Genomic DNA, 19553 nt, shown 5'->3' with positions numbered 1-19553 from the left:
CCTACTCCCCCTCCAGTAGGAGCAGTTGGTTTATCCCATAGTACTTCCTCAGTTGTTGCGCGTGCCTAGCTTAGCTGGTCTGTGTGACCGGAGTTTCCCTTCCGCTGACGGGCTGCTGTCACACACACACACACACACACGTACCATGTTTTCCCATTCCCGGTGTCTCACCAGGAATTTTGGCCGATCCCTCTCTGCCATCCGCCAGGTAGGCCGCAACCTCATAAAATGTTGTCTTTGCCATTCACAAGGGAATTGTATCCTGCGGCAATCTCTTCCGTTCATCTCTACCAGAGCTAACGTTAGCATTAGCCGGCTAGTTGCTATAGGCCAAGGAGAGGCCGTAACATTGTAAGCCAAGGACAGTATGACACTTACGCTCACAAGTACTTGCTGCAGCTTAAAGTTGGAAACCGTACCTTCTGGATGTGTTTGATTTTGCCTTTTGACATACGTGTAGGAGGCTTGTGGTTTAGGCAGAGAGTAGTTGATCTATGTTCATGCAAAATCATTAAAAATGATTTCCACAGAATATGCTAGCTGTAAGCTAATTGTATGGATAACATAGCTAGCTGTCATTTTTCCGAGGTCATGTCAGAAAAGTAAGAGTCTGGTAGTGTAGCTTTCTGTGGCTATGTTAAAAAACTTTCAGTTAATCAAGACAGGTCCAGTTAATATAGACTGTCAGGTTGTTAGTGGGATTAGTAGTAAATAATTAAGCGTTAATGCAGCCAAGAATCCCCATGCTGAACACTCGGTCCAGCTGTCGTTCACTTCATTTTATTGATCATGTCAAAGGTCATCTTACGTCAGTGTGTGGAAGTGACTTTTGACCGCCAGCTTTCTCCAAAACAATTTATTTAAAATTAAAACTGTGGGTACTGTTTAACTTGATGGTGGATATTTGTGCATTTCCAAAGGTTGCAGATGTTTTGTAATGATTGACTTTGTCTTTTTACAGGGGAATAATGTGTTAGCTCGTCGGGCTGCAGCAGGTATGTATACTTACTGGTCAAACATGTTCATCCCTTCTCTAGAGAAGTTCTTTACATGGTTATCTTGTCATTCCTCGAACAGCTCTGTCAGCTAGCAACTCTGTCATCATCAACAGCAACAATGTGTAAGTGCATACACTCTCTAGAGACTGTCTGAGCTACAGTCAGAATATGAGGACACTTTTACAAGAAATATGTGATAATGAGCTGAGTGTTATTCTATTCTTAGCTGGTAAAGTTTAATATAAATTCCATTTATCAGTGTCTCTTTACTTTTTTTTTTTAATTATTCAATAAACACTGCATGCTTCATGCATATGTTTCTTGTCTGATTGTTTTTTTTTTTTCTTCCTCCCTTTTATGTTTAGAAAACATAATCCCCGATCCAGTGTCTTCCAAATTCAGTACTTCAGAACATCTGTAGCCTACAGTAAGTATTAACTTGATTTTGTGAGGGCTGTTTAGCATTTAACATATTAGAACAGTGGACAGGGGAGCTGTGGACAGAAAACGGGGGAAGACGCGCAGTAAATGTCTTCAAGGGAAGTCGAAACTTGGGCTTATAGGTTATCTGGTCAACCCAGTGATCTAAACTGGCGCCTCAGCATTAACATATTTTAATGTTTCATTTTTACTCTTGTCTAACTGTCACTAAAGCACTTTCACAATACATTGAAATGAATGTCCTTTTACTCGTCTTTGCCCTTCAGGAGATGAAGTTGTCACAGTTAAGACCCCTGCATTTGCGGAATCTGTCACAGAGGGGGATGTGAGGTGGGAGAAAGGTAATGCTTTTAATTCCTAAACATAAACTCATTGTTTCTACTATAGACATTGGCAAGATTGTTACAATGTTTTCTCCTTACAGCTGTTGGAGACACTGTCTCTGAGGATGAGGTGGTGTGTGAAATTGAGACCGATAAGGTAAAACTAAATAAATGTTAAACTAATTCAATATGTTTTTTTACTGCTGGTGGTTGTTGGACTTTGAGGGCTAGGATATATTTCCTAACTTTACAATCTGTTTTGTATTTACCTATTCAATACAAAAATGTAAGATTGCAATCAAAAGGTGGTTTTTAAATACATTAATTCTTAATTTCACATGTTTTAATTTGGCACGGTTCACCTCGCAAAGGTAGACTGTGTGATATTGGGTTAATATCCTGGAACTTTGTGTATTTCTTTATATATTTTAAGCATTTTTACTGCTTTTCCATGTTATTAGACATCAGTGCAGGTTCCCTCTCCTGCCTCTGGAGTGATCGAGGAGCTTTTGGTCCCAGATGGAGGGAAGGTTGAAGGAGGAACTCCACTTTTTAAGCTTCGAAAAGGAGGTCTGTGGATTTTTGTAAAAAAAATTTTTTTTTATTGATTAAACACACTCTAAAGACTGGGTTGTCATAACTGTTCATATCTCCATCTTTTAGCTGGTGCTCCTAAAGCTGCAGAAACTCCAAAAGCCGAAGCTCCAGCTGCTGCAGCCCCTCCACCGCCTTTTGCTGCCCCTCCACCCCCTCCCCCTTCATCCGTGGGCCCAATTCCCACAGCCATGCCCCCTGTGCCACCTGTGCCAGCACATGCTCTGGACAGCAAACCAGGTTAGTTGCCATCAGACAGACGGTCTGTGTCATGTGAGAACTGTTTTGCTTGACAGCTGCGTTCTTGACCTCCAGCTTACTTGATTAAACGTTGTTTGGTGCTCTTTCAGCAGTTGTAGACTGTATACTGATGTCCTTTTGCCTCATCAATTCTCACAGTTTCAGCCATCAAGCCCACCCCTGCTCCAACTGCACCAGTGGCACAAGCAGAGGGAGGGGCCAAAGCAGCTAGGACAGAGAGCAGGGTAAAGTGCAAAACATGACATTTAGGTGTATTTGAAAATTTCAGAGTTGTTTGATTTGAAGTAGTGTAGAGATGAAAAATATGCAACATAATTCTGTGTGTATTTGTGTTTTTTTTAGGTTAAGATGAACCGCATGAGACTGAGAATTGCCCAGAGACTGAAGGAAGCCCAAAACACCTGCGCTATGTTGACTACGTTTAATGAGGTCGACATGAGGTAGGAAATTCGAAATTAACTGACCTACATTATTAAACGCTCTGTGCTATTTTAGATAATCAATGTGAAGTGTTCCTTGTTACATGAACACACACAAATGGAAATTTCTAAAGAAAAAAACGACAGACTTTGCAAAGTTTATGAGCCAAACTCTGCAACTGTGCAAACGTGTATTTGTTTGTGGTATTTTGTGTATGTAGTATACATACTGTATCACCGTTAAAAGCCAAAGCAACACTTTCACAAATGGTTATAGATTGGAATCTGTCCAGCAGGAAAAGCTTTTTGAAACCCAATATCCTCTTAAACACTGGAATGTAAATATTTGGTCGTAATTCCATCTAAAACAAAGATAAGAATTGTTAAAACAGGTTTTATTAATTTACAAGGAAATGTTATTGTCTGCACTTGCCCCCTGTGCTGAAGAGGACACTTTGAGGATTTCTTTTCCCCGCAAATGTGTGGTGTCAGCTTTCAGCTATTCAGGGTTTTCTATGTATCCTAATTAGATTGACATCGACGGTCTGGAGGAAGACTTCCCAGGCTAGGGCTCATCTGGAGCCGAAGGAGCTAGTCAGAACAGGAGGCTGGAGCATCTGCAGGGGCCCACAGAGACCTGCGCTCTGAGTGGAAGAGCTGCCTCAACCGATATGGGCTTTTATGACAGCCCAATAAGATTTACAGGCTCTAGAAAGTGAAGATTTTTATCGCTTCTTCTCTCCTTTCTCGGAGAGTCTGTGTCTTGGGAGGGGCTAATTACGTTAGCGGCGAAACCCTAGAGCTTCAACAGGGTTAGATACAGGAAAACAAACAATTAAGAGATACAAGAGGAAAAATGACCAATAGTGAAACAATTAGCAGGCCCAAAGCTTTTTTCTTTTTTTTTTCACTACTATCAGAGCCAACATTCTTTTATAGCCATCAAAAAGCCATGTGTTAAACTTCAGAAGATACAGTATTTAAAACTCTTAAATAAATACAATAGTGGTGCACTTTGTAGTAGAAACTTGCACAACGGACAATTAAACGCTGCTCTTGTTTGTCAGCATGAGAAATAGGTTGTCATACTTTATTAAATTGTAGCTCAAAGCTTGCTAACCATTGGTTCAAAGATGCTGCCTGGCACAGCTCTCTCTGTGTCTCAGGAATTTAGACACAGTCAAGTTAGACCAAGACAACCAGAGTAGTTCTGCAGTATTTTGATCTACTAACTGAACTCTGTCAGCGTTAACTGAGCTATAACCACTTAACCAGAAGAATCCTCAAACGTGGTCTGCACAGACACGTAGACGCTATCCTTCAAAATTCATAACTCTGCTGGTGCTAGAATGGCCAACATGAGCCACACTAAACAAGCTAGCTATTTAAATTATATTGTATAAAACCATGTCGTTTAAATGGCCTTTAAAATCTTATGCTAAATTTGTACAGACAATGTTTATTCATGTTCCTTTTAAATGTGCTCAAGTTTGGAGTTTGTTTTTACTGTTAGACTAGTCAGGTAGTGTTTTTCTTCTTTTTTTATCACTTTGTAAATTAGTCAGCAGGAATAATTTCGTGCCTTACTAGCATGAGTCATGGATTGTCTGCTGCTAAATACTAGTGAAATCCTCAGAAAACCATTAACTTAAAAAAATAAAACTACTAAAAAAACTAAAACTACTACTAATCAAGTCAATCAGGGATTGTAATACCATAGAAATGATGGCATTTCTAAGTAGAATAAATATATATATATATATATATATATATATATATATATATATATATATATATATATATATATATATATATATGGCCATTACATTATATTTTTGGTTATGCACCACCTTTTTGTTTTTAAAGAAATCAAGTTTTTTTTTATAAATATTTTACATCTTTTCATTCATATTTAATGTGAATATATATATTCAAATACTGAGATCTTGTTAGACTGCACCAGTTAGAATTCCCTCCTTTTTTGGATTCCATCAAATCCAGTGTCTGTAGGCTTGAACTCTGCTTAATCCCCAAGTTGATGATTTTTTTGTTTTTTTCCACAGCAACATCACAGAGATGAGGAAGACTTACAAAGATGCTTTCCTGAAAAAGCATAACATGAAGTTGGGCTTCATGTCTGCATTTGTGAAGGCTGCTGCCTACGCTCTTTCTGACCAACCTGCTGTTAATGCCGGTATAGATCAACCTCAAAAGAATGAGAACCCTTACTTGGTGGTATCAGTTTCGCACCACTGCTTTGCATGTTTGGTATCAAGTCATAGCAAGTATGTGCGGTGAAGAAAAAGATTTAAGTTTCAGTATCTTTCATTGCCCAACCACAAAACCGACTCTAACTTATTTACTGCTCCTAGACCACCCTGACCTATTTAGATAGACCTCAGTGAAACATGGGTGGTCTATATTTCTGCCCTATCTATAATTGTCTGTGGGTTTTTCTTGCCATGAGTTTTTACTTGCATGTAAGTGAAAATGGTACATAAGAAAGGGAACTTTTGGTTGCATGTAGTAGTGGAGATTCATAATTTAAATCTGCATGTAGATTTTCAGTAAGTCTTTCTTGTTTTGTGTTTCCAGTAATTGATGACACAACCAAAGAGATTGTGTACAGGGACTATGTTGATATCAGTGTGGCTGTGGCTACACCAAAGGTAAGACAAGTGAATTTTATGGTCGAGCTCATTGTGAGTGCTTGATGGCTCGTTTCTGAAATCTGACTCACGTGACTTTTTCTTTCAGGGTTTGGTGGTTCCTGTAATACGAAATGTCGAGGGAATGAACTTTGCTGATATCGAGAATGCCATCAATTTGTTGGGAGAAAAGGTAAGATTGTGAAACATTAAAAATTTTGTTATAGTTTGTTCCTTTTTTCTGTTTCTTTTCTAAAGTTTTATTGTTTTACATTGTTTTATTTACTGTTATATTGTTTTTATATTCCCATTTTCTGTGTTGTAAAGCACTTTGTGATTTTTATCTGTGAAAAGCGCTATATAAATAAATTTTACTTACTTACTTAAATCCTTGTTGGTAAAGAGTTTCTATCCATGCGTTTCCTCATTATATAAATTATGCGTTCTTAGGCCCGTAAGAATGAGCTGGCTGTCGAGGACATGGATGGAGGAACTTTCACCATCAGCAATGGTGGCGTGTTTGGGTCTCTGTTCGGCACCCCTATAATCAACCCACCGCAGTCTGCTATATTAGGCATGCATGGCATCTTTGACAGACCCGTTGCAGTCGGTGGAAAGGTTTGTGCTCTCATTATTAAAAAGAATCATGCATGACAGAATCACTATTTAATGAAAATGTGCTGATAAATCTCTTTGAAAGGGTACAGCTTGGTTTATTTATGAATCAGGTTTAACCTTTGTGCACATATCTCACTAACATGCATTGGTCTCCAACTTGTCTGGGGAGAAACTTCACATTTAACTTAATATGTACAAACAATAGTTTTTTTTTATATACCGGTACATAAAAATCACTGTAGTGCATACACATTGTGTCAGTAGTTATCTGCTGAATAATATGGTGCTCCACGGTCTGAGTATAGAGTGGCCTGGGGGGGGGTTTAATTACCCTTTGTACAGACTTCCTGTTCTCAGTCGTGCCCCCTGCTTACCAAACACCCAGCCAGCAGGAGAGCCACTGAGGAATAGTAGAGGGCCAGCAGCAGCTTCTGGTCCAGGTTATTCTTCCTCAGGACAAGGAGGAAGTGCAGCTGCTGCTGGTCCGCCTTTACCAGGGCATTTGTGTTGTGGGTCCAGGTGAGATCGACTGAGATGGTGATGCTCAGAAACCTGAAACCTTAAGTTGGAAAAAGGATCCCACCTGTTCTACATTTATAACATTTATAAATGTTTTTGGTGTTTTACTGCCAAAACTCAAATATAGTTTTGAAACATACAAATATGAGAATGTAAATACATTAGAAAAGTGGGAAATAGGAATGATTCACATTATGAAGACTGTCCATTGTTTTGTTTTGTTTTTTTTCACATGTACAGTAGAGTGACACTGATCGGGCATAACATTATGACCACCTGCCTAATTTTGTGTTGGCACCCCTTTTGCTGCCAGAACAGCCCTCATCCTTTGAGGCATGGACTCCACTATACCCTTCTCCAAAGTGTCTGGCACCTAGATATCAGCAACTTTAAGTCCTGTAAGTTGTCAGATGGGGCCTCCATGGGTCTGACTTGTTTGTCCAGGATGTCTCACACATGCACGATTGACTTGAGATCTGGGGAATCCATTTTTGCTCCGTGGCAGGGTGCGTTATCCTGCTGAAACAGGCCGCAGCCATCAGGGATGACTGTTTCAATGAAAGGCTGAACATGGTCTGGAGCAATGTTTAGATAGGTGGAATGTGTCAAAGTAACATCCACATGTATGACAGGACCCAAGGTTTCCAGCAGAAAATTGCCCAAAGCATCACACTGCCTCTGCCAGTTCCCATAATGCATGCTGTTGTCAGGTGTTTTCACAGGATAAGCAACCAGGCCACCTTTTTCCATTGCTCTGTGGTCCAGTTCTGAGGGTCACATGCCCACTGTTGGCGCTCTTATGTTGTTAACAGAGGTCAGCATGGGCACCCTGATGGTCTCCAGCTATGCAGCCCCATATTCAACAAACTGCGATTGCAACAAGCTCAACGTCAAAAAGAGTAAAGGTCGCTCTCGAGTAGGACTGCACGATTAATCGTTAGAAAATCGCGATCTCGATTCATACTTATGTGCGATCTCATTTCAAAAAGACGACGATTGTACCGCTTTTTGATCCGGGATGTAATCTGCATGAAAACAAGCGCTCACTCTTCCTGCTCAACAAATGACAAGGGCGGAGCCTTATACCACGTGATGCAGAAGCTGTGCTGTGTGATGCTAAAATTAGCAGGGAAAACCAACGGAGAGCACGTCAGGGATGACGAGAAAGTGACAGTTTTTATGTTCAGTCTCAACTGTTACGAAGTTGATGTGCAGTTAATAAGTGCAATAAATATTTATATTGGAGAAAAAAATCGTGAGAGAATCGTGATCTCAATTCTAAGCCAAAAAATCGTGATTCTCATTTTATGCAAAATCGTGCAGCCCTACTCTCGAGGATGCCGCTGTTCACATTTTGGACCCGAGAAGACACATTCGGTAAAAGACGCCATCTACGTCCACTGTAAATGGCTGTCACTGAAAAGAGGTGGTGGGTAACAACACCAACTGCCAGCCATCTAAAGTGTGCTCTTGAGATCCCTTCCCACGGTCCTCAAACCCCATTCACATCTTGCGTTAGGTGACCTCAATAGGCCACATGATGGGGTGGGGCAAGGTCTGATAGTGGTTTCACCTGAAACCTTGGGTGGTATAACCCACACCTTTTTTTAACACTTTGGCTCACATGATTTATAGTGGGTCAACAACCACCTCCTAAGAGACGACCCCCACTAGGGTTTAGTACCTGGGCCTCTCTGGCTTTTGGTTTTTCATTTTAAAAAGTTAAAAAGAAGTTTGCTGAACTTCTTTAAGCGCTTACCATGACCTGGATGACTGAGAACCTACACAGACAGCTCGTCTGCCCAAACAGGCCAGCCTTCGTTTCTCATGTGCATCAGTGAGACTTGGCAGCCCATGACCCTGATCGCTGATTCACCACTATTCCCTCCTTGTATCACTTTTGATTGATAGTGACCACTGCAGACCGGGGATACCCCACCAGAGCTGCAGTTTTGGAGATTCTGTGTTGTCAAGGCATCACAATTTTCCTGCTTCTAACACATCAACTTTGAGGACACAATGTTTACTTGCTCACTAATATATCACAGCTTAACAGGTGCCATGCTGAAGAGATAATCAGTGTTATTCACGTCACCTGTGATTGGTCATAATGCTGTACCTGATCAGTGTATATCATTATGACTCCTCTCTCTTTTTTATTAAACGAATTTTTATGTACAATATTATCAAGTAAGTTAAGTTAAGTCTTCACTTTCTTCATCATTATCGTTTGGTTGTGTCTTGTAGGTGGAAATCCGTCCAATGATGTATGTTGCCCTGACGTACGATCATCGGCTGATTGATGGAAGAGAGGCTGTCACTTTCCTGCGCAAGATCAAGTCCGTGGTGGAGGACCCCAGGGTGCTGCTCCTTGACATGTAAACCTCTGTGAACTCCAGGCCCAAACAAACAAACCACCCACACAAATAGTGGCTGTACTCATCTGACGAACATTACTACATGTAATTTTGTAATGTGTTGTTGTATTGGTTAACTACAGGGGGAAAAAAAGAAGACAACACTTGGGTTGTGCAATGGACATTTGCAAAACTAGCAGTGATAAAGGGTTTTGTGCTGCTGTGGAGAATTGTTGGGGTCTGGGGTTTCTGGTGCTGGTCTATAGATCAAAAAAAGAAAGAAAATTGTCATACTGATGTGCGCCATATGTCGTTTTCTACATAGGACTGAAAGATTTTCAACTTATTGTGAGACGAATGGCAGACACAGTTAAAACTCCATAGATTAATTTTATTGTTTTAGCAGAGAGAAAAACAAAGAGCACATATTGGGCTAGAAACCAAGAAAAGCTGTTCTAAAATCTCCAAAGTGATGAAGTCCTCAGAGAATTTACGCCACCTGCTCAGAATAAAAGAAAAGGTCTCGTTTTGCTGTGTAAGAAAAACTATTTAAGAAAAAAAACATTTTAAACAATAAAAGCTGAATTACTCGACTGTAGTCCTTGTCTGGGTTTGTTTTATTCCTTCCAGATTAACCACAAGGAATAGATGGCTTAGAAAGTAGCTGATTGACGTGTTTCAAATGAGGGGTGGATATGTTGCTTTGTAACATGAATGACAAAAATATGGGATGTAATCCAGCCCAGTGGATGGTTGCAGAGAGAAAAATGTTTGAAATGTCCACTGCAATTTACACCAGAAAACATGGCTGCAAGTGCTTCAGAACCGATTGCTTTGCATAGGTTTTGGTCAGAAATGCCAGATGTCTGACTCATTGTTAGCTTGAAGGCGGCCTTACTTACAAATTACCCGTGACCTGCCTTAGTACGCACAAAGGTCTGTAGGCCAAAGCGCCATGCTGACACACTGCTTTGAGTTATGACAGTAGTGTTCCTTTGTAATGGCACATTGTGTATTTTTTATTTTATTAACCTTTATTTAACCAGGAAGATCCCATTGAGATTAAAAACCTCTTTTTCAAGGGAGACCTGGCCAAGATAGGCAGCAGCAGATGTCTCACAGTTACAGAAATGATTCAAACACAGGCAGCAACATCACACATAAGTGAAAGAATACAAATAAAATAAAATAAATAAAATTCAAAAACAAAAAAAGTCAGTTAAAATGACAATCAATAAAAAGCTTGTTAGAAAAAACTAAAATCCATTTAAGATAGTAAAAAAAAAAAAAAAAAAAAAAAATACCCCAAAAATTCAAAGCAGACATTCAACAAGGAGACATGCTGCTGCCATCTTGGACTGTGGACATGCAAAATGTATGCATGTATCCAGGCAGAAAGAATCCTGAATAACTGCAGTTATTTTTCTGAAGACATCTCAAGCTCTTAATGTGTTTTGTTGATTTAATGTGAACTTTTTAAGAATCCAGTTGTAATTCTACTAAAAGAAAGTGGGAGATGTTGGCAAAGGATTTTGAAGTTGGAGCTGCCAGGCAGTAGGAGGAGAGACCAGAGAGAAGATTCATTGATGCAGTGGAGGAGCACATGAGAAGGACTTGTGTGACAGAAGAGAATGAGCTGCTGTGTTGACCCCTAAAGGCACCGGCTAGAGGAAAAATGCAGAGTAGTTTTAAATTTCTGACCCATTTGAGATCAAGTTGCACTTCATGTGACTCATGTGGGGGCGATACCATCTGTTGTAAATAACTTGTTTATCCTAGTTTCTGAACATACACTCACTGGCCACTTTATTAGGTACAACTTGCTAAGAATGGGTTGAACCACCTTTCAACTTAAGAACTGGCTTAATTCCCCATGACATAGATTCAGCAAGATGCTGGAAACATTTCCCAGAGACTTTGGTCCATACTGCCACGATAACATCACAGGGCTGCTGCATATTCATTGGCTGCACACCCATGACACAAGTCTTTCATTCCACTACATCATAAATGTGATCTATTGGACTGAGATCTGGTAACTGTGGAGGCCACTGTGGATACTCAAACTAGCCCCCGTGTCACCAATAACTGCACCATGTTCAAAGTCACTTAACCCACCTTTATTTTCCCATTCTGATGCTTGGTTTGAACTTGACCACGTCTTCATGCCTAAAAGCACTGAATTGCTGCCACGTGATTGGCTTATCGGTTTAATGTTTGGGCTAATGTGCAGTTTTAACAGGCTTACCCAACAAAGTGATCAGAGAGTGTAGGTATCCATGTCAATACCTGTACATTTTGAGTCATACTGCTGCAAATCTAATCTCAATAGGTTTAATGTATCCCTGATAGTATTACTGTTGTTTTAAAATTGTGGAGCCTTAAGACTCAGTGACAGACTTTGTGAACATATCCGAATGTACAACAAGGAAACACAACTCCTGAAGGGAAGGAACTGTCAACTTAAATGTAAGTTTCAGAGTGGTCTGTGGAGGTCCACAGCTATGGAGTGAACTTGAAAGCACAATAAAAACCCTTCTCTGTCTTTAAAAAGTGTTTTGCACCGTAGCCCAGTCCACACCCTAATGAATCTACACTTTTCATATTTTCATGTGTCACTATCAAGAGATGTAATCATTTCATGATATGATACTTTAGGATCTAGTTTAGTATGAGAATGTATGTTCAAAATGATATATTTTAGGTATTATGCAAGTATTTGCTGGTGTTTTGGGTCCCTGGTTATGAGCCCTGCATATCTTTTGGGGAGTCCCACTTCACAAATGGCTACTTTATATGTAATCATATTTGAAAAAGTTTAAAATTCATTTGAATAAACCAAAACTTAAAATTGTGCCAATCTTTGGACGTAGTAATGGCCTATTTATGAATGATAACCCAAAATGACAAAGGCTTTATAACAGGAAGGGATGTTCAAAGAAGATGTAACAATTTATTGCCTATTTATTCATTCTTCATTATTGTTTTTCTACATCAAGTAGTCCAAAATTAGTAATTTTTTCAATTGTCACATGTTAGGTTTAGTTGGCATCGGTTTTCATGCACGGTGATACTGAACTTGTAAAACTATCAAAATTACATCAAATATATATTAAGTTACATCTCAAGGGTTTAAAATAATCCATCTTGTTTCACTGTCCATGTGACAGTTCACCATTTTTGTTTCAGTTTTTATTTTGTCATATTTCTTTGGGAAGCACAAAATTCAAATGAAACCAGTATGCGGTGCTACAACTGTTAGGGCCACGTTAGGATGCTCGGATTCAGCCCAGTGTTTCAAGTCCAGTGTAACACACAGGGATCATCTCCTCCTAGCAGCTCAGAGCCTTCCAGGAAACTCCATTGAAGAAGGGATGACATTTGATGTCACTTACACCCCCACCTCCAGAGCCAAGGCGATAACCAGCATCGAACTGGAGCAACTGTAAGTGAAAATGAGTAGAAACACAGTTTAAAACTTTTTGAATACACTCTTTATAACAAAAGCCTTGCAGATCTTTCAACCCTTAACTCTAACCTCGGTAAGCAGAGAAGCGGCCGCGGTGCTCAGGTGGTCGGGGATGAGCAGCTGAGTGTGGGAGTGGATTCCTGCTGGGTGGAGCTGCCACAAAGGCTGCGGGAGAGTCAGAACCAATATTTTGCAGGGATGGTACAAAACTTACAAAATCCAAAAGTTGCAGACTATTACATTATTAATATGCTTGGAGAGCGTTTAGCTTACCATTCCTGTAAGAAGTTCGAACAGCAAAGCCCCAAGACTCCACCAATCGCAAGACTCTGTGATCCGGGACACTCCGCCAATTTCTGTCAACAAACATCAAGCTGAGCTGAGTTCAGGTATCACTGATGTTTCCTGAAGGTGTGTTTCTTGTTATCGCTTTATATTCACTTGCAATGTGTCGAGTTGGTTGAGATGAATTTAAAAGGCTCTACAGCTGAGTGAATGTGGCTCAGCCAATAGAGTGGCCAACTGCCTAATTGGAACGTTGGTGGTTTGATCCCTGGCTGCTCCAGGCTGTGTGGCAAAGTATTTTTGGGCACGACACTGAACCTCTAAGTTTGTCCTGATGCTGGATCACAGTGTGAATGGTAGACAGAGAGCACTTAGATGTAGAAAAATGTCCTTGTGTGAAGGTGTTTTGTATAAGAAGAGTAGAAAAGTGATATATAGAGACCTCTCCACTTACCATGAAGTACCCAACTTCTTGTTCAGGACAAAGTGGACCAAATGGACATTGCCACTAGGTGGCAGTTTATGCTAAGGAGTAAGCAAGGGTGCCAGCTTAGAGTGAAGTCTTACCGGGAGCACAGTACATCTGTTCCATGGATTTGGAGCTGATCTCTGACTGAACCTCACTCCACTGGCTGAAGAACGTCAAACACACCTTTCCTGTGAAAACATTATAGCAAATTAAACTCAAATACAGCACAAATTGGGTTTTTTATCATGTGGTCTTTGACAGTTGCTAGATTTGATAGCCTTACCGTTGCTAGTGAGCAGAACATTTCTAGGGTTAAGATCCCGACACAGGATGCCTTGCTGATGCAAACTCTCCAAGGCCAACAAGATCTGTGCCCCCCAGATGCGCACTTCATTCTCAGGAAGCCCCCAACAGGTCTGCATGGCCTTATCTGCAGCCCCGGGTGACTTGATAGGGAACCGAGGCAGATGGCACCACCCATCCACCTCTATGATCTGGTCTTCTCTTTCACCATCTGGTCTTTCTGGTTTTATAAAACCATCCACATCCTCTCGCTTCCTGTTGGGCGGGGCATCATGAGGGCCAGAGGAGAACCAGCCTACAGATGATCCCTTTGTTGTAGGTGCACGCTTCTCTCCAGGGCTTAGCAGCTCACGGGCTTCCTCTACTCCTTCTTTTGCCTCACTTGAGCAGGCTTCCCCTTTATTACTGAGCCCTGAAAAAGCCAAAGGAACCCTGGAAAACATGTGCTTTTTTTCTGTAACACTGAGGCAGAGTGAAGCTGAGGAAGGCCAAGAACTGTCCGAGGTGATCTGTGTATCTCTGTGGTCAGAAAATACTACTCTGTCTGTACTTCTGATAACTACCATTCCATTTCTTTCTTCCACAGTGGGACTGCTGCGTTCCTGCTTTGTGTTTAATTCTGCTGAGTTTACACCTAAAACAGATCCCTGGGGAGAGCCATTCATATCCCATGAAGCCCTGCCATGGATCTGGGTTTGGCAATGAAGAGGAAGATGCAAGATGGCAGGACTAGAACTCAAAACATTTTCACCGTTTTGTGACCCTGCTTTAATAAACGAGTCCAGATTCGTATGAGGTGCAGTTCGTTCTAGGGATAAATCAGCGTCAGTCAGTGCATAGGGGTTTGTTTTCTCACAGTTGTGCACTGGATCCGCAGCTTTCCAAGCCACTTCGAATTCGGAGCTGCACTCTATCAGCCCCATTCCAGGTTTCTTTTTATGGAGCTCCGACATGACGTCGAGAGCTTGACTGACACGAGCGCAGGAGAGAGGAAGAGCTGGCTTTTCCTGAGTTTCGCTGGAGTGCAAACACAAACTAGGAGCTGGTGGATGGATGTGAGTTTTGACCTGTGTCCTCGTCGGGCCAGACAGCAGAGTGAGCCGATCAAGCTTGGTGTAAAAAGACGCCGCCGAGCGTGTGTTCTGCAGACAACCCGTCTCTTCGATGTAGGAGTGAGTCCCGCAGCTCTCCAGTCGCTGCTGCGTCTCATCCCACGAGGTAGGGAAGTCTGCGTCGGGGCTTTCGTCGTTTAGTTTCTCAGGAATCACCGCTGCACTTCTGGTCTGCTGGTAGTCTGCGCTGATTGCAGGTGAGGTCCGGCTGGTCTTCAGCTTGGTGTTATGATGGCGAGAAGCGAAGCATTCTGGGTGTTCCTTGGCCTTCTCGTTCCTCAGTTTATGCAGCTTGGAGAAAAGCCTCCCACCTACAGAGAAGGAGCAATGCAAAAAACAAACAAAACAAAAGAAAAAAACCCTCTATATTACACTCCATTACTGTTACCAAAAATCCATCCACATTGTTCCAGCAGCAGTGAGAGCAGTGGTTAAACGCTCACCTTTGACATGCTCCAAATGCAGATACACAGCATCCTCACTGACGTAATATCTTAGCAGCTTAACCATGTATGGCACCCCTTGAGGAATGATGGTTGGCTGGTCCCTGCTCTCCCAGCTAGACTTAACCAGGCTCTGGAACATAATGAGCATGACTCATATAGTTATATATAAATTAGCATTTTCTAGATGAGAAAGACGCAGGTGCATTATTACTCATTCAGGCGTAGATTAACCACTGCTTGGATTGACCCTGTCTGCTGCAATGTCTATCTGTACACTGAAATATGAGGTGCACTAGCACTGGCTAAAAGGGTGAGAGCTCTTAGCCTTGATTAATGTGGAGTGATACTCTGGGAGACAATCAGCATCGACTAGCCTGCAACAGAATACAACAACGGTGTTGCTGCTAGACAGCCACCCTCCCCCTCAAATCATCTCAACTATCTGTGGACACGTGTTGGCCAATGGATGTGTTTTTATAGGTATAATTTTGTTGATCAACTGGCTACTATAGAGCGCACACTCACCTTTACCACAAATGTCTCCTTGTTGACCATACTTTGCACAATTAGGACCTTAAGAATGAGAAATAACACCTTTAGCCTTCCACATAAAAGCGGGTAAATTATTACAGCAAGTTTCAAGGTTGGAGCGCAGTTGATCATTGACACTTTCACTGTGTGCTACAAGGAGTGCAAAAAGGCAAAAGAAACAATAAAAATCAAAATTAAAACAAAAGTCTTTCATACCTTGTCAGCCACACCCACAACCTTACACATCTCCAGATCCTCCACGGGTGAACTCAGGTGTCTGATTGGACGGAACCTCAGACTGCTGTAGCCCTGATGACACAGAAATCAACCGGATCTCAAGTAAGAATTTGAAACTTGGTTTGTGATAGTAGGCACTAAATGTTTTGTCCTTTGAGAAGAGTACAAGCAAGGACTGCTGAGCTACAATATGTTACAACCCTGCATACAGATCAACAAACAAGATGCCTTTTTTTCTTCTCTTAAAAGCAGCAAAGGATGATTGTCTTACCCCTAAATGAGAGCTCCCTTTCCCCAGGTTATCCTGTAGATGTGTTATAAAGATTTCTTCTGCTCTCTTCAAATACTGGGTTGTTTTCCTCTTCACAGCCTCCCGACGATCCTTGTTCGGATCCACTGCAAAACAATTAAACTCAGTCTCACACCAGTAAAAGTGGGTAAAACCTTGGCTTTGGGAATATATTAAATGCCACAAAGTACCTTTGATCTATAAAACAGCAGCACACACCTAAAATATTTGGCCAGCAAGCAAATCTGTGCTTAACCTTTGGTTTATGACTTCCTGTTTTTATACTCATTCACATCTTCCCATCACATGTCTTGTGCAAACATGCATTTCCATGTTCCCTATTCACTCTGTCACGCAGAAAAGAGACCAGATATTTTCCACTTACATTGAACCCCATTTAGCAGCAGGTCCACGCCGTTCTTGTAGTAACTGAAAGCTGCCTCATAGTCCTCATTCACCTCACTGTCCAGTGCCATGCGGATCTGCTTGGCCGCCTCCACCAAGTAATCTCTTTTTGCCATCACTTCTTCTTTTGGACCCGTCAAGGTCCAGCTGGGCCTGTGCATAGCAGGGAAAGTTAGACATTACTCTTAAATAAATGGAACTATATTTAAATATAGTTGAGATATGAGCAAACTGCCTAATCACAGAAACAGAAACTGAATATAAAACTTGGGTATGTTAATCACACTGCTGCTGTGAGGCTTTTAAAATGATATTAAAACAACACAACCGTTCAGATTACCTTTGCTCTTCAGTCTTATCAACAGCAGGGCTCATCTCTGCCCTCGATCACTGGAATCAGAGCGTGTCTGCTCCCAGTGACTCCAAAACGTGGGTCTCTGCAGAAAGGCATGATCATCTGAGCGAGCACAAGCAAAGAGTTAACCGTCAGAGCAGAACAGGAAGTGAGTGCAGGCTTTGCTCTTCTATTTGTGATGAATGGAAAGAAGCAGAGCAGAAAATGTCCAAGATGACAGAGAGATGACTCAGAGCACTGAGGCTCATAGCTGTATGTCTCATAAATGCAATGTTTTTTCCTTAAAATATGATAAATACGCAAAGGCTTGCCTGAAAAAGGTGTAGACACAAGGACTCCCAACTGTACATGCTATAAAAACTGGGGTAATCGACTCGCACAAATCACATGACAGTGATCACTTCCAAGGAGCAAAAGTATGTGCTAACAAGAGGCTTGATTAAATTTTTAGTATGCCATTTATAACATTAAATGAATGAATTATCAGGCTGCATGCGGAGGCTATGGCTCAAAAGAAAACCTTCTATATATGAAAATCCTATATCCCCCCTCCAGTTCAGTCTACACTGAAACATCAGAGCCATACACACCCCATCCAGCCGTGGAGGCGTCATCATCTGAGAAGTGTGAGCCACACAGACCCATCTGCAGTCTCCTCCATTATAATCCATCATCTTCACAACATTCACCTCATAGCCAGTAAGCTAGCAGTGTATCATGATACATAAGTGCACTAACACCACAGAAAACACGTGTAACCCGCACAAATGCACGCTGTGTACCTGATGCAAGGCGAGCATGGCCTGGACCCTCCGCCCCAGCAGCATCAGCAGCAGCAGCAGCAGCCCGTGTCTTTAGCAACCAGAACACATCATCCCACAAGCAGGACAGGAGGAGAGAGCTCAGGCGAGGCTGCTGATTGGCTGAGCATGATGTCACTTTAGGGTACCATTCCACACACAGAGACCACTTCCCCCCTGTCATCCTGACAGATGCTAGAGGATTTAAAGAGAGAGTGCTGTATTTGTGTTGACTGACTGAAGGCTATTTTCAGCCCAGATTTATTTATTTATTTAATTAAAAATAATGGATTTTCCTCAGATTTCTCCAGACAAATCGCATTTAAAATTATTCATTTTATACAACAATCGATTATTTTATTTTTTTAATGTCGACCATGTACAGTTAATGAAAGGTTCCTCCTGTTTAGAATTGATAAGCTGCTGGGTTTTGGTGGGTACTTGGTACCAGATGGAGCCACGCTCCAACCAGAGCACAAAGGCAAGTCCTCCCCCACCCCCTCACCCACCCAAGGGAGGGATTGGGTTACGGAAGTGGGAGGAAACTCCAGCATGTCCCTGGAAGAAGGGGGAGAAAGAGGGGCATAAGATCAAATGCTGTAACCTTATCCAAAAGGGGAGGGGTATTAGTCACCACAGAGGGTTTTTTTTAACCCATCCACAATTAAATCAAATCAAATTTTTATTTTGTTTTAATTCAAACTGAAGCAAAATAACCCAGTTGAATGATAAACTTTGATTTTAGCACAATGTAAGACAACATTTATGACAATCACAATACAGGAGACCAAGAAGATATCCGGGTGTTGAATGTTTCATGATAGGAACCATGATGTCACTGTGTTTGTAGATCGTCTGATTAGTGGGATTGTATGCAAGCTGACAAATTTCTCCTGAAATATCTGTAAGATGATTCTCACTTCCCTCAGTGTCATAGGTAGTAGAACTTCAAAGTATCTGGCCTTGTGACATAGATATCGTTTCCCACGGCGATCGTGGCTCAGGAGTTGGGGTTCGAGCCCCGGCTCGGACGGTCTCGGTCGTTGTGTCCTTGGGCAAGACACTTCACCCGTTGCCTACTGGTGGTGGTCAGAGGGCCCGGTGGTGCCAGTGTCCGGCAGCCTCGCCTCTGTCAGTGCGCCCCAGGGTGGCTGTGGCTACAATGTAGCTGCCATCACCAGTGGGTGGATGACTGGATATGTAAAGCGCTTTGGGGTCCTTAGGGACTAGTAAAAGCGCTATATAAATACAGGCCATTTACAGTTACAGGCATGTACACAGTTGTTGTCTTTTGTATTTCGGTTTTATTGAAAGAGCAGCATTAAAGACAAAGCAGTTGTGCTCTTGCTTGAAGAGCTTCTAACGTATTCAAATGTGACAGCTGCTGTTATCTGTAGTCTAATACTCCTCTTATTATCTGTGACATCATTTCATGGCCATAAACATTTTATTAGAACAGCATCACTGACCCTTGAGATTAGTGCACATGTGTGCATTATGCATACTATCCTTGGACTACTACAGGTCCATGACAGGGTTCCTGTTGTTTGTTTTCTTTATTTAATCTGATGTATGAAAAAAACAGAATTAAAAGAGGATTATGGCGAATCTTTATCTTAGTACTTATGGTGAGAAACTTGAGTTTTTAGTATCAGAAAATAAATCCTGTATGAA

At 41.5% G+C, this 19553-nt stretch overlaps 2 protein-coding genes across 2 annotated transcripts; one reads left to right on the top strand and one right to left on the bottom strand.

Annotated features, from left to right (window-relative positions):
- Nucleotides 1-53: 53 nt before the first annotated feature.
- dlst (dihydrolipoamide S-succinyltransferase) lies at nucleotides 54-9776 on the top strand. The gene is made up of 15 exons (XM_082517033.1): nucleotides 54-208; nucleotides 962-995; nucleotides 1078-1120; nucleotides 1364-1425; nucleotides 1706-1780; nucleotides 1864-1919; nucleotides 2224-2332; nucleotides 2426-2596; nucleotides 2756-2841; nucleotides 2960-3057; nucleotides 5100-5230; nucleotides 5632-5705; nucleotides 5794-5877; nucleotides 6135-6302; nucleotides 9069-9776. Exons 1-15 carry the CDS (start codon nucleotides 146-148, stop codon nucleotides 9201-9203), a joined length of 1389 nt encoding a protein of 462 aa, XP_082373159.1. The 5' UTR covers nucleotides 54-145; the 3' UTR covers nucleotides 9204-9776.
- A 2346-nt stretch (nucleotides 9777-12122) lies between these two features.
- Nucleotides 12123-17986, bottom strand: rps6kl1 (ribosomal protein S6 kinase-like 1). The gene is made up of 12 exons (XM_082517390.1): nucleotides 17862-17986; nucleotides 17065-17181; nucleotides 16705-16877; nucleotides 16302-16426; nucleotides 16010-16102; nucleotides 15788-15835; nucleotides 15260-15392; nucleotides 13685-15127; nucleotides 13500-13589; nucleotides 12921-13003; nucleotides 12717-12812; nucleotides 12123-12621 (listed from the first exon to the last, which is right to left on the bottom strand). Exons 2-12 carry the CDS (start codon nucleotides 17097-17099, stop codon nucleotides 12511-12513), a joined length of 2430 nt encoding a protein of 809 aa, XP_082373516.1. The 5' UTR covers nucleotides 17100-17181; nucleotides 17862-17986; the 3' UTR covers nucleotides 12123-12510.
- Between the last annotated feature and the right edge of the window lie 1567 nt (nucleotides 17987-19553).

The sequence above is a fragment of the Aulonocara stuartgranti genome, assembly GCF_965226115.1.
Source record: "Aulonocara stuartgranti genome assembly, chromosome: 19".
In the NCBI taxonomy this organism is placed as follows: domain Eukaryota; kingdom Metazoa; phylum Chordata; class Actinopteri; order Cichliformes; family Cichlidae; genus Aulonocara; species Aulonocara stuartgranti.
The sequence above is the reverse complement of the archived record's forward strand: the minus strand, read 5'-3'. Positions and strand labels throughout refer to the sequence as shown.